We start from the raw sequence: 14668 nt of genomic DNA, 5'->3' as shown, positions 1-14668 counted from the left end.
TAAGCCTAGGGGGGGGGGGGGGGGGGGGGGGGGGGAGTAAAGAAAAGTAAAGAATCACACATGATGGGATGGGAAAATCAATAGGCTTTTGGCTTATGGTTGATTTCTTTAGATATAGATCTTTCAGAATGGACACACATTTGATTTGCCCACCACAAAAGTGCAAAGGTCATCAAATTGCGACTATGAAAGATTCCGATTCAGTCACTGAGGCAGATCACAATTCTTGATTAAAGTGTAAGAATAATATCATAACCCATGTAATAGGGGTTCCAGAAAATTTCTTTAAACACAGCAGGGTCTAAGAGAAAAAAAAAAAAGATTGAGAATTGATGCAGTAACACATTCCGGACAGAACGCCAATCCATCACATGGTAATGAACATCCCCCCATCACTCAGGCATAGCCAGTTTGGTTCCATTTATGACAGAAATGGTAGTTACTCAATATACAAGATTCATCAGTTTACAAGTTTGATGTCAAACACAGTCATGGACAATTTAGTATCTTCAATTCTTCTCACTTGCATGTCTTTGGACTGTGGGGGGTAACCGGAGCTCCCGGAGGAAACCCACACAGACACTGGGAGAATAGGCAAACTCCACACAGAAAGGACCCGTGGGAAACGCCCCACCTGGGGATCAAAGCCAGGACCTTCTTGCTGTGAGGCGGCAGTGCTACCCACTGAGCCACTGTACTGCCCTGACATAGCCAATTAAAACTACAAAAAATTACTTAGTTGCAAAGGTCAGTCACTGCGATTGACTGGATCAAACATATAAAAACGGTTGCACCAAAATTAGGAGCAACAAATACCTGCAAGCTTGCAGGAAGAATTGTAATGATGGACAAGTAAGGCATTCATATTTTTTTTCCATAAGACATTACTATTTATTTTTTTATTTTTTTATTTTATCATTTGATAATTACAAAAAGCTGACTTTTGGGTTTGGTATAAAACAAAATGTGCAACATTTCATATCCAATTAATGTTGTGACAAAACCACTGGCAATGCAACAGCTGTAAAGCAGAAAGAGAAATTCTAAATTCCTAAGTCAATTTTTATTCTTCTGTTAATACTGCCAGTAATTAAATGGATGAAGGTCAACAATGCAAAATTTCTAAAAGCGTTTAACAAGCCGCCTGCATTCTGCAATATGAAACAAACACAGTGCTCTCAGGGTCACGTCTCTCTCTCTCCGGCTCACCCAGCACTCACAAACACACTCCCAATGTATTCTGATAGAAGCTCATTTGATGTAGTGCTTTGTGTGCCAATATCCATGAGGCTCTGACAACAGGGCTGTGTGAAGACCTGCGATTGGCTGCCTCCTGCAGACACTCAGACTCTGACGATTGGCTGCTGGTGCTGGTAAGCAGAGTTTTCATTTCTGCTGACATCCACAGGAGACGCTCTGTTCACAGTGGGACTCTGCTTTCTGCAGGAAGGAACAGGCACAAGAAGGTGCAGTTAGATCTGATTCTAATCTAATCTCCAGTCCAATCTTGTGGATCAGTGGATTTATACAACAGCTGGACATAAAACAGGCAAAAACACTGGCTATAACTGTTTAACCAACATGGACCTTGTCCTTCTAAATGGCATGGAAAGGGATTTCAATCATTTTTGCATCTGTGTTATGTCTGTGACTGAAAAAACACTTGAATGAATTTCTTTTTGCATTTAATTTCTTTCCAAATCACTCCTACGAATTTCAAAGTGTGCTGAAGTTCTGGCATGAACATAACTTTCTAGAACAATCCACATACTCTTGATAGGGTTGAAATCAAGACTTGGGAAAGGCTCTATATATATATATATATATATATATATATATATATATATATATATATATATATATATATATATTTGGCCTCTCTCTCTCTCTCTCTCTCTCTCTCTCTCTCTCTCTATATATATATATATATATATATATACAGTGTATCACAAAAGTGAGTACACCCCTCACATTTCTGCAGATATTTAAGTATATCTTTTCATGGGACAACACTGACAAAATGACACTTTGACACAATGAAAAGTAGTCTGTGTGCAGCTTATATAACAGTGTAAATTTATTCTTCCCTCAAAATAACTCAATATACAGCCATTAATGTCTAAACCACCGGCAACAAAAGTGAGTACACCCCTAAGAGACTACACCCCTAAATGTCCAAATTGAGCACTGCTTGTCATTTTCCCTCCAAAATGTCATGTGATTTGTTAGTGTTACTAGGTCTCAGGTGTGCATAGGGAGCAGGTGTGTTCAATTTAGTAGTACAGCTCTCACACTCTCTCATACTGGTCACTGAAAGTTCCAACATGGCACCTCATGGCAAAGAACTCTCTGAGGATCTTAAAAGACGAATTGTTGCGCTACATGAAGATGGCCAAGGCTACAAGAAGATTGCCAACACCCTGAAATTGAGCTGCAGCACAGTGGCCAAGATCATCCAGCGTTTTAAAAGAGCAGGGTCCGCTCAGAACAGACCTCGCGTTGGTCGTCCAAAGAAGCTGAGTGCACGTGCTCAGCGTCACATCCAACTGCTGTCTTTGAAAGATAGGCGCAGGAGTGCTGTCAGCATTGCTGCAGAGATTGAAAAGGTGGGTGGTCAGCCTGTCAGTGCTCAGACCATACGCCGCACACTACATCAAATTGGTCTGCATGGCTGTCACCCCAGAAGGAAGCCTCTTCTGAAGTCTCTACACAAGAAAGCCCGCAAACAGTTTGCTGAAGACATGTCAACAAAGGACATGGATTACTGGAACCATGTCCTATGGTCTGATGAGACCAAGATTAATTTGTTTGGTTCAGATGGTCTCAAGCATGTGTGGCGGCAATCAGGTGAGGAGTACAAAGATAAGTGTGTCATGCCTACAGTCAAGCATGGTGGTGGGAATGCCATGGTCTGGGGCTGCATGGGTGCAGCAGGTGTTGGGGAGTTACATTTCATTGAGGGACACATGAACTCCAATATGTACTGTGAAATACTGAAGCAGAGCATGATCTCCTCCCTCCGGAAACTGGGTCGCAGGGCAGTGTTCCAGCATGATAATGACCCCAAACACACCTCTAAGACGACCACTGCTTTATTGAAGAGGCTGAGGGTAAAGGTGATGGACTGGCCAAGCATGTCTCCAGACCTAAACCCAATAGAACATCTTTGGGGCATCCTCAAGCGGAAGGTGGAGGAGCGCAAAGTCTCGAATATCCGCCAGCTCCGTGATGTCGTCATGGAGGAGTGGAAAAGCATTCCAGTGGCAACCTGTGAAGCTCTGGTAAACTCCATGCCCAGGAGAGTTAAGGCAGTTTTGGGAAATAATGGTGGCCACACAAAATATTGACACTTCAGGAACTTTCACTAAGGGGTGTACTCACTTTTGTTGCCGGTGGTTTAGACATTAATGGCTGTATATTGAGTTATTTTGAGGGAAGAATAAATTTACACTGTTATATAAGCTGCACACAGACTACTTTTCATTGTGTCAAAGTATCATTTTGTCAGTGTTGTCCCATGAAAAGATATACTTAAATATCTGCAGAAATGTGAGGGGTGTACTCACTTTTGTGATACACTGTATATATATATATATATATATATATATAATCTATGCATTTTCTCCCTTTTTTCTCCCTTTTAGAGCGTCCAATTGCTCGATTGCATCATGCTCCCTCTCCACCAATGCCGATCCCTGCTCTGATTGAGGAGAACGAAGCTAATTCACGCCCCCTCCGACACGTGGGCAGCATGCCGTATGCATCTTATCACCTACACTTTTGACGAGTGCAGTGCAGCTCAGCACTGTGTACGGAGAGACACACCCTGACAGCACTCTTTTCTCATCTCCGTGCAGGCGTCATCAATCAGCCAGCAGAGGTCATAATTGCATTAGTTTTGAAAGAGAACCTATCCGGCTTAATCCCACCCATATCTGAACAACAGGCCAATCGTTCATGTGGCCGCTCAGCCTAGCCGGTAGGCAGAGCTGGGATTCGATACGATGTATTTGAGATCCCAGCTCTGATTCCAGCATGTGTTTTTACCGCTGCGCCACCTGAGCGGCAAATTTGGCCTAATTTAACAAGGACATTTAGTGTCCAGCTGAAACATAAAATAGTATCCACAATCTTCATTCTTCATAAGGACAGTGGTAGAGCCTAGTGGGTAGAGCTTTGGACTATCAACTGAAAGGTTGAGAGTTCGAATGCCAGCTTTGCCATGTATTCTGTTGGGACCTTGAGCAAGGCCCTTAACCCTCTCTGCTCTAGGGGCAACATACAAAAGCTGACCCTGCACTCTGACCCCAGCTTCCAAACAAGCAGTGAAGAAAGAATTTCGTTGTACTGTACACCTGTATATGTGTATATTACAAATAAAGCCCTTCTATTCTGTTCTCATTCTACATTTCTTCATTACTATTATTTTTTTTCTGCAATGCACCAGTTTATATATTTTGGTTATTTCAGACAGTCTATGCCTCAAGCTGAAAACACTACTATAGTACAAAATATGTATAAACTCATTTCCAGAAAAGTTGGTATATTTTGTAAAATGCAATATATCAGGAAACTCATCTGGTCCATGAGCTTTATTAATTGACATCTGCTTTAAGGCGTGATAGAATTCTGCTCATGTTAGTGGTTGTGATTGTTCTTCAGTTAATTTTGGTAGGGTTTATATTATTCAGAAAGGTTATAATGTATTTTTTTAATTCATTGACATTAAATTCTCTAATTCCTTAATTTTTTCTATTTATTGATGCATTTTCTCCCTTTTCTCCCAATTTAGTGTACCTAATTAGTCTTCTGCTACTGGGGATCCCAATATTTGCTTTCTCCATGCCCCTTTCTGATGCGTGTGCCGTCCTCAACCCCTTCTTTTTCGCCTATGCTCCACTGGATTTGCCCATGAGGCTCCTCCACTTCTGCACAGACGCCTCACTTTGCTAACCAGGGTCCTTACACAGCATGTGCAGACCCCACCCACTTTATCTGGCCTTTTCCCACCCAGCAGACATAGTGGCCAATTTTGTCTGCTGCAGGCACTGCCAATTGTGCCCGCTAGAGGGTGCCCAGCCCTAATTCCTTAACTTTGTTATAGTTTAATTTAATATTTTAATTATTATTTCTCCTTTATATATAAAATATGATATTATTATTATTATTATTAGTATATAAAAACAAGAATCTGTGATCTGTTAATTCTCTTAAAACTTTAATAAACTAACAAAAATACAAAAAAATGATTTGTAATGTTTTGGCTGACAATCCACACCTTCAGTATGATCGCATTAATTGGAACACCTGACTTATTAAGGATTTATTATAATTATTTCCAGGCTCGGCTATAAAGGACTATTCAGTTTGTTCAAAAAAGACATAGCAGAATGAGTGTGCACCTAACTGAATATTAAAACACATTTGATCAGCGACAAATGCCAAAATCCAGGTCACGAGTGGTGAATAAGTGAGATGTTTTCTGCATCCTGTGGGAAACAAGTGTGCATCACTCATTCACACCTCACTCACGTACCTGCTGTTTTCGTGTAGGTCTTCTATGCTGGTTGTCCGGGTGATTTGGAGTCCAAGATCCAAGGCTTTGATTGGAATAGAAGTCCATCGGATACACCTCCTGCCATCCTACCTGCTGCAGAGCTACAGCTGCCTGAAAAAAACAAACAAACAGGGAGAGAGAATTTAAATTATTTATAAATCTTTCAACACAGTCGCGATGCTGCGAGAGCCATCAACTTCAAATGTGCTGTACTAAACAAACTATCTGTGTAATATCATTAACTATCCCATCGCGCCAGTGTTTCATTTGTCGAGTTCCTTCAGTGGAACTCTTCAAACATTTGTACATTGTTGATTAACAAGAGTGAGGCAGGGAAAAATCCACAGAAGCAAATATGTATTCCTTCATTTAATGCTGCAACTGGGATTTATGAGCTGTTTAAAACTCAGATTTTGATCAGCGTTTGATATTTTACTGCAGCCTTTATTGCTACACTATACTGCCAAAAGTATTCGCTCGTCTGCCTTCACACGCATATGAACTTGAGTGACATCCCATTCTTAATCCATAGGGTTTAATATGATGTCGGCCCACCCTTCGCAGCTATACCAGCTTCAACTCTTCTGGGAAGGCTTTCCACAAGGTTTAGGAGTGTGTTTATGGGAATTTTTTACCATTCTTCCAGAAGCGCATTTGTGAGGTCAGACACTGATGTTGGACGAGAAGGCCTGGCTCGCAGTCTCCGCTCTAATTCATCCCAAAGGTGTTCTGTCGGGTTGAGGTCAGGACTCTGTGCAGGCCAGTCAAGTTCTTCCACACCAAACTCGCTCATCCATGTCTTTATGGACCTTGCTTTGTGCACTGGTGCGCAGTCATGTTGTAACAGGAAGGGGCCATCCCCAAACTGTTCCCACAAAGTTAGGCGCATGAAATTGTCCAAAATCTCTTGGTATGCTGAAGCATTAAGAGTTACTTTCACTGGAACTAAGGGGCCGAGCCCAACTCCTAAAAAACAACCCCACACCATAATCCCCCCTCCACCAAACTTTACACTTGGTACAATGCAGTCAGACGAGTACCGTTCTCCTGGCAACCGCCAAACCCAGACTCGTCCATCGGACTGCCAGACGGAGCAGTGTGATTCATCACTCCAGAGAACACGTCTCCACTGCTCTAGAGTCCAGTGGTGGCGTGCTTTACACCACTGCATCCGACGCTTTGCATTGCGCTCGGTGAGGTAAGGCTTGGATGCAGCTGCTCGGCCATGGAAACCCATTCCATGAAGCTCTCTACACACTGTTCTTGAGCTAATCTGAAGGTCACATGGAGTTTGGAGGTCTGTAGTGATTGACTCTGCAGAAAGTTGGCGACCTCTGCGCACTATGCGCCTCAGCGTCCGCTGACCCCGCTCTGTCATTTTACGTGGCTACCACTTCGTGGCTGAGTTGCTGTCGTTCCCAATAGTTCCACTTTGTTATAATAGCACTGACAGTTGACTGTGGAATATTTAGTAGCGAGGAAATGTCACGACTGGACTTGTTGCACAGGTGGCATCCTATCATGGTACCACACTGGAATTCACTGAGCTCCTGAGAGCGACCCATTCTTTCACAAACGTTTGTAGAAGCAGTCTGCATGCCTAGGTGCGTGGTTTTATACACATGTGGCCATGGAAGTGACTGGAACACCTGAATTCAATGATTTGGATGGGTGAGTGAATACTTTTGGCAATATAGCAATATGATTGAGGCTTTAAATCTAAGCCAAGCCAGTTCATAGATTCTCTAAACACTAAAACGAGGAGAAAAACTCCCAAAGCTTGAGCTTCAACGATGGGAGGGAAAAAAAAAGTCAATATTATTTGTTTCTCTGGGCTTGTGGGTATGTCGACGTGACTCGTGGATAAAATATGGTTTAATGCACTGCTCTAATACCTCAGGAAGGATGGCATCTCTTGTTTATGAACTATTGTCCTCTAGACAGTATTACCTCATAAACAAATTCTCCTCAATAAATCTGAGCATATGCAGCATGCATTCATCCATCCCTAACCCAATATTTATTCCTTCACTCAAAATAAGGGCACGCTCAAGCACCCCATTATACTCTCTAATGGAACTTTTAAATCCTTTTTTCAAGTCTGTTAGTGCTGACGTGTCCCACGGCTACAAATAATAAATCAGACTTTGAAGGATGCTTTTCATCAGCTTCTTAGTAAAACACACACCCAACCACTGCCTTCGTTCCTCCATCCCTGCTTCTCACGTTCTTATTAAAACCTGGCCTCACCATGTTTTCTCCTTTAGCTGTTATTTTCTAATTCCACTGCCCTGCCTCTCTGTCTCGTCCCTCAATCCTAGCCTTCCTGACTGCTATGTGCAACTGCTGACTGTTGTTGCTCCTGCTAATCCCTAGGCTGACAACTCTGTCTTATTGACTATAAATATAACATGAGATGTGCTGAAAATAACCACTTCCTCTTGGCTGTCTCGCTTTCTCTTCCATCTGCTTACTAGTGCTACGGTAAAGGAGACACATGACAGGGAAGAAACGCACTAAGAGAAATGCACCGAGCATCATTCACCTAAAGCATCTTGTATTTTAAATTTTAAAGTTGGATGTGCTTCAGTTATAAAGCAGACCAAGTTGCCCTGAAAATTGGCTATTAATATCAGGCATTTGGAGCAGGACTTGTATCTTGTTCGCCAGGGCTGTCACAATGCCATCGTTTGAAACATGGCTAGAAGTATGCCGACACCTCCTCTAATGAGTGGATGTGGCTATTTTAGCAACACCAGTTGTTAACAAGTGCATCAAATCAAGCACATGGCAATGCCCACCACTCAGGCTTCAGCAAGCCATTTCCAGAAAAGTTGGGACATCTTCTAAAAGAAGAATCTGTGATTTGTTAATTATCTTCAATCTTTATTTAACTGACAAAAGCAGAAAGAAAAGACTTCCAATGTTTTCACTGATCACCTTCATTGTACTTTAGAATATGATGCCTGCAACACACTCCAAAAAAGTTGGAACAGAGACAAAATAAAAGTATAAAGTTTATAGAATATTGAAGGTACAGGTACATTCCACAATAAACAGGTGAATCTCTGAGTCTCTTGCTATCTTTAAAAAATGATTAAAACCCCACCAGATTTGTGTTCTTGGACTGTTGTCTACTTAAACTAGAGTAATGAAATGTTTACTATGGAAGCACTACTGTAAGTCGCTCTGGAGCGTCTGCCAAATGCCAAAAATGTAAATGTAAATGTAAATGAATTGGAAATGGGTAAGGGAATCATGATTGGGTATGAAAAGAGAATCCCGTAAAGTCTTTACAAGCAATGATGGGTTGTGGCTCACCCAAACACCAGGAGATAAACATCAGGAGATAATCAAAAAGAAAATTTTTCAATGCAAGATAATTAAGGTCTTTTATCATCTAATATTATGTAAAACCAGCCAGCTAAATGCACCTGTTGGTGTGAGCCAGTTATGCCCATTTGTAGTTCTGGCCACAGATGGCTATGGCATAATTACAGCTGAAACTCATGATCTCATGATAATGCAAAACATCTTTCTGTTGCAGCACTTTTTTATCTCTTTTAATTTCCCACTGCACTCACAACCAACACCAACTGTACAACATCAAAGGGGGCCAAGGAGGGCCATAGGCTACTGCAAACCTAGTCTGATAACGCTGGGTTTTTTTTTTTTTTTTTACTAGACTGTGGAAGATTCCTACAACAAGCCTTACACACAGTAAAGAACACGTGTCTGTCTCAGTAAACCCCCTGACCAGGTGGGTGGCACAGCCAAGATCCAAACTAGAACACATCACTGATGACATCACGAACCCACTGAAGCTGTTCTCTGGTATGACAGGTACCAATGCTAGAGATAAGGCCTAGAATAAGCATTATCTGAGATATATAAATGCAGATCAGTATGCTCAAAAAAGGGTGCAAACCATTCCTTCTTTACACATGAACTCACAGTCATCCGGAATTGTGTTTGAAAGCCACCATATTGGATCAAGGGCTTTAATTATTATAAGATAGTAGAAGGGAAAATGTTGTTCTTTTTTACTTCATGTTTATAGAATATAGAATGTATAATGTTCATTTCACAATAAGTAGGTGAATTGGTACCAGGTGAGGGAAGCATGACTGGGTATAAAAAGAGGATCCACTAAAGGCTCAGTCTTTACAAGCAATAGTGGGTTGTGTCTCACCAATGTGTTCCAAACATCAGGAGATAATTGTCAATCACAATGCAAGATTGCAAATAATCAAGGTATTTTACCATCTAATATTGTGAAAATCTGATGAAATCTCAGTCAGTGAGGGGAAAGAATAGACACCACTACTAAACTTCGAGCCCTCTGACAATTCAAACCTTCATGCTACAGATGGCTTGGTATTTCTGGTGCTCAAACTCACCATGGAGAAGCTTGAGCACTTCATAGCCTTGCGAAAATGTATATTTGAACACTAACTTTCAGTCATAAAGTAGTTGTTTATTTATTTATTACACTTTTAACGTCATGTTTTACACACTTTGGTTACATTCATGACAGAACAGAAGATACATCAGATCACAAGTTTAATGTCAAACACAGCCATGGACAGTTTTGTATTTCCACTTTACCTCACTTGCATGTCTGCATGTGAGAGGAAACCGGAGCTCCCGAAGGAAACCCACACAGACATGGGGAGAACATGCAAACTCCACAAAGAAGGTACCCAGACCGCCCCCACCTCGGGTTTGAACCCAGGACCTTCTTGCTCCGTGCCACCCAAAAGGTTGTTTAAAAGAAGGCTACAAAACGAGGCTACTAATAAATCACTGGCACTTTAGTTAAATAAAATACTTGCAAGGACAACCCTCAGTATGTAAGCTTTACAAGAGAACATATTAAACCTCTGCCACGTTATAATGTAAAGTTTGACCTGTTGGGTACCATGATGGTGTATAACAGGTGCCTGCAGCAGTGCTGATGCAGCATAGGTCAAGGGACCTGATGGGTGTGGTGGGTCTGGATTGTTTTGCCTGTATAAGTGTAGACTCTCAAAAACATGTCAGTAGCACATGTACGACTTTGATCCAGTGTTTGGGGTCATCAAGTTTTCTTCCCAGTTTTGTTAGTCAGTGATGGGAGTGTTATATTCTGAAATGAGCTTTAGCCACAAGCCAACTCTGCACTGTGAGTTGCTTTGGCACAGTGACTCCTACTTGAATCCTGGACAGCACAAGCAGTGTCCTCTGTTCATCAGATAGTATTAGGAAATTATGGTACACAGTCTTTTACATACACAGTGCAAGGATGCAAATAGAAGTTCTGTGCTTGCAGAAACGCAGTCTTGATGTAAAAAGCTAGCACGCAATAGATTTAGTGCTGAAACAAGATCAGCACTCTCTGTTCCTATTACAAGGGATCTTCAAAAAGTTTCCACACTTTTATATTTTAGTTGGAAACGGTGAGGGTGGGAGGAGTAGTAATTGGTCGTGTCTGAGAGACTGAGAGAGAGCTTATAGTCCGGATTTAGTGCCATCTGGTTCCCATCTTTTTGGACTGCTCAAAGAAGCTTTAAGGGGAAAAATATTTTTATGTGATGATGATTTGAAAGCTGTGGTTCATCAGTGGGTACACGCTCAACCAAAAACATTTTTACTGATGGCAAGAAATGCAAAAATGCAAGAACCCTCATACCATCATGCATTGGCAAAGTGTTAGTCTATTAAAATAAGGACTGAACTTTAAATTTGAGCATTGAACTTTTAACATAGTGCAACACTATTTATTGCTACATTATGCAAGTATAAATCACAGAGAAGTCTATGAATTATGGAATAAAGAAGAACTTTTTTCACACTACTGAGCTTAAAGTGAACACATGAAAGCTTACTTCACCACCTAGGAGTTTAACAATAATACCATGGATACCAGCAGTGGCCTGCCACCTGCCAATAATGAGAGCTTTACAAAAGCTCATCTTGTAAAACACTTTCCGCAGGGCGATGTTCCCTGATACACAGAGAAGGGTGGTGTGCTTAAAAGCCTCATGCCAGGAAGCTCAAGCTTTGGCATGGAATGAATCAGAATGTACTAGTGCACTTATCACTCCTGATTAGGATAAGAGACAGAAGTGAGTGGATATGTCAATGGATGAAAGACGATGATAGAGGGAGGCTGATGGTGGAAAAAAAAAGGAGAGAGCATAGAGAACTGGCCAGTAAGAGGAGCTAATGCTCCATACTGAAGTACAGGGTTCCTTTGATTTTCAAATCACTGGCAAAACATGCTCAGTCTAATCTTGTCCCCCAGATACACAAGCAATATGTAGAACCAATCTATAGATGTGTGTCCATACACATCTGAGACAGAGAAACAAAGACATTTAATATACTGCATATGTCCGGGAGAAATCACAAAGCTTGAAAAGGAGAGTATCAGGCTGAGGGGTAGAATATGAAAGCTAGAGTCAACACCAGATTTGACCCTTTCAACCACTAATGACTCCCAATGTCAAATCCATGCTTCTCACGTTTGGTCACTGTCTGTGCCCATGTGGGTTTCCTTTCATCCTTTTGCACTTTTCCTCCAATTGTCCTCCCAATCTAATTACCCGATTGCATTACGCTTCCCCTCTACTGATGTTGACCTCCATTCTGACTGAGGAGAGCCCTGTATCCATGTTTTGGGTTTTCTCACACCTCCCAAAAAGATGCCATCATGTGTACTGGCTGATTTGCATTGATCTAGTGTCTATTATTTTCTGACCCACCATGACCCAGATTCTGATGAAGCAGTTACTGATACATGAATGAAAACATTCAAAATCATCATTCCACATATTTAGCAGTCTATTTAAAAGTTCATATAAAAGCACTTTGTAGTTCTACAATTACTGACTGTAGTCCATCTGTTTCTCTACATACTTTTTTAGCCTGCTTTCACCCTGTTCTTCAATGGTCAGGACCCCCACAGGACCACCACAGAGCAGGTATTATTTAGGTGGTGGATCATTCTCAGCACTGCAGGGACAATGACATAGTGGTGATGTGTTAGTGTGTGTTGTGCTGGTATTTGTGGAGAAGACACACCAATGCTGCTGGAGTTTTTAAATACCGTGTCCACTCACTGTCCACTCTATTAGACACTCCTACCTAGTTGGTCCACCTTGTAGATGTAAAGACAGACACGATCGCTCATCTGTTGCTGCTGTTTGAGTTGTTCATCTTGTAGACCTTCATCAGTGGTCACAGGACGCTGCCCACGGGGCGCTGTTGGCTGGATATTTTTGGTTGGTGGACTATTTTCAGTCCAGCAGTGACAGTGAGGTGTTTAAAAACTCCAGCAGCACTGCTGTGTCTTATCCACTCATACCAGCACAACACACACTAACACACCACCACCATGTCAATGTAACTGCAGTGCTGAGAATGATCCACCACCTAAATAATACCTGCTCTGTGGTGGCTAAAAAAGTATGTAGAGAAACAGATGGACTACAGTCAGTAATTGTAGAACTACAAAGTGCTTCTATATAGTAAGTGAAGCTGATAAAATAGACAGTGAGTGTAGAAACCGATGGATGGATGGATGGATGGATGGATGGATGGATGGATGGATGGATGGATGGATGGATGGATGGATGGATGGATGGATGGATGGATGGATGGATGGATGGATGGATGGATGGATGGATAGATAGATAGATAGATAGATAGATAGATAGATAGATAGATTAGATGATGGATGGATGGATGGATAGATAGATAGATATATTATTACACACTGGTTTTTACAGTGACTGTGTGTTGGTTGAGCAAAATCTGCTCATATTTTCAGTCACATGGGGTCTATCAGCTAATCAGCGTTTTAGCAGTCTCATGACATCTGTGACTGAAGTCAATGGCTCAAATTTACCAGAGTGGAAAAATCGTCTACATTTTAAAAAATGGCAATAATTAAACTCCACTGAAATGAATAGAGGCTAATGCTAACCATTCCAAATCCTGTAGTACTTAAATGGCCGTATTAGAGGAAATGGAAAAAGAGGTTAGCAATAGCCACTATTCATTTCAATACAGTTTGTTCACTGGCACATTTACTGAGGGCTGACATATTCAGTTCATGGGGCTGTGACTTCTGCAGAACATCATTTTGAGACCTTGAAGGCAATGTCACTCGATTAACCATGCTAAAAATGTGATAGGCTGATGGTACCACACCCCTGCAGATGTCTGAAATCATGGATAATACAGAATCCTATTTATAACATCCCCCCATACATACATACATATAATAAGGTTTAGTTTTAAAACTAGGCAAAATAAGTGATTGACCACAATAACTAAAAATAAAAAAGAACAATGATAACATTATTATCATGTTACAACATTTTAGCAGCCACAGCATACAGCTTTTTTGTTTTGTATTAGGTTGAGAATTTTTATCTTTTCACTAAAAATAAACGCTTTACGACTGTCTTTGACTTTTTCAGCATTACTAATTTTGTGCTTTAGGGCTATATTACACCAACCAGGCATAACATTATGACCACTGACAGGTGAAGTGAATAACACTGATTATCTCTCTTCATCACAACAGCTGTTAGTTTGTGGGATATATTAGGCAGCAAGTGAACATTTTATTCTCAGAGTTATAATAATAATAATAATACATTTTATTTATATAGCGCTTTTCAAGATACTCAAAGACGCTTTACATAAGACAAATAATCAAAACAAATACGTACATACACCATACAAATCATAGTACAAAATCAAAATAGTACATCAACATCAAGAATAATTAAGATAAAAACAAAGAGAGCAGCATAAGACAGTTCATTAAAAATTAGCTAAATTATGAGAGAGAACAACAAATATAGAACAATTTCTTAAAATTAGACAGAAACAGGACAGATTTACATGCAATCAGGAAACTGAAAACTTTACAAGTTTTAGGATCTAGGACTTCACATTTCTGTCGTGATCTAAGTATAAAAACTATTAAAAAGAATAGCAAAAATAAAAGCATTTATTTTGTGTTGTTACAAGTTAAATGCCACTCTGAATAGATGAGTTTTGAGAAGTGACTTGAATTTGGACAGGTCAGGACAATCTCGTAGGTGTTTGGGGAGA

General features: G+C 40.8%; 1 protein-coding gene across 1 annotated transcript in view; it reads right to left on the bottom strand.

Moving 5' to 3' along the window:
- Positions 1-878: 878 nt before the first annotated feature.
- dph1 (diphthamide biosynthesis 1) overlaps positions 879-14668 on the bottom strand; it is a 252126-nt gene continuing 238336 nt past the window's right edge. Inside the window, exons 11-12 of the mRNA XM_063016706.1 lie at positions 5537-5668; positions 879-1440 (exon numbers count right to left, since the gene is read on the bottom strand). Of these exons, the coding sequence (XP_062872776.1) occupies positions 1387-1440; positions 5537-5668 (186 nt within the window). The 3' untranslated portion in view covers positions 879-1386. The remainder of the gene's footprint in view (positions 1441-5536; positions 5669-14668) is intronic.

The sequence above is a fragment of the Trichomycterus rosablanca genome, chromosome 20, assembly GCF_030014385.1.
Source record: "Trichomycterus rosablanca isolate fTriRos1 chromosome 20, fTriRos1.hap1, whole genome shotgun sequence".
Taxonomy (NCBI): Eukaryota; Metazoa; Chordata; class Actinopteri; order Siluriformes; family Trichomycteridae; genus Trichomycterus; species Trichomycterus rosablanca.
This window is presented reverse-complemented; position numbering and strand designations above follow the sequence as displayed.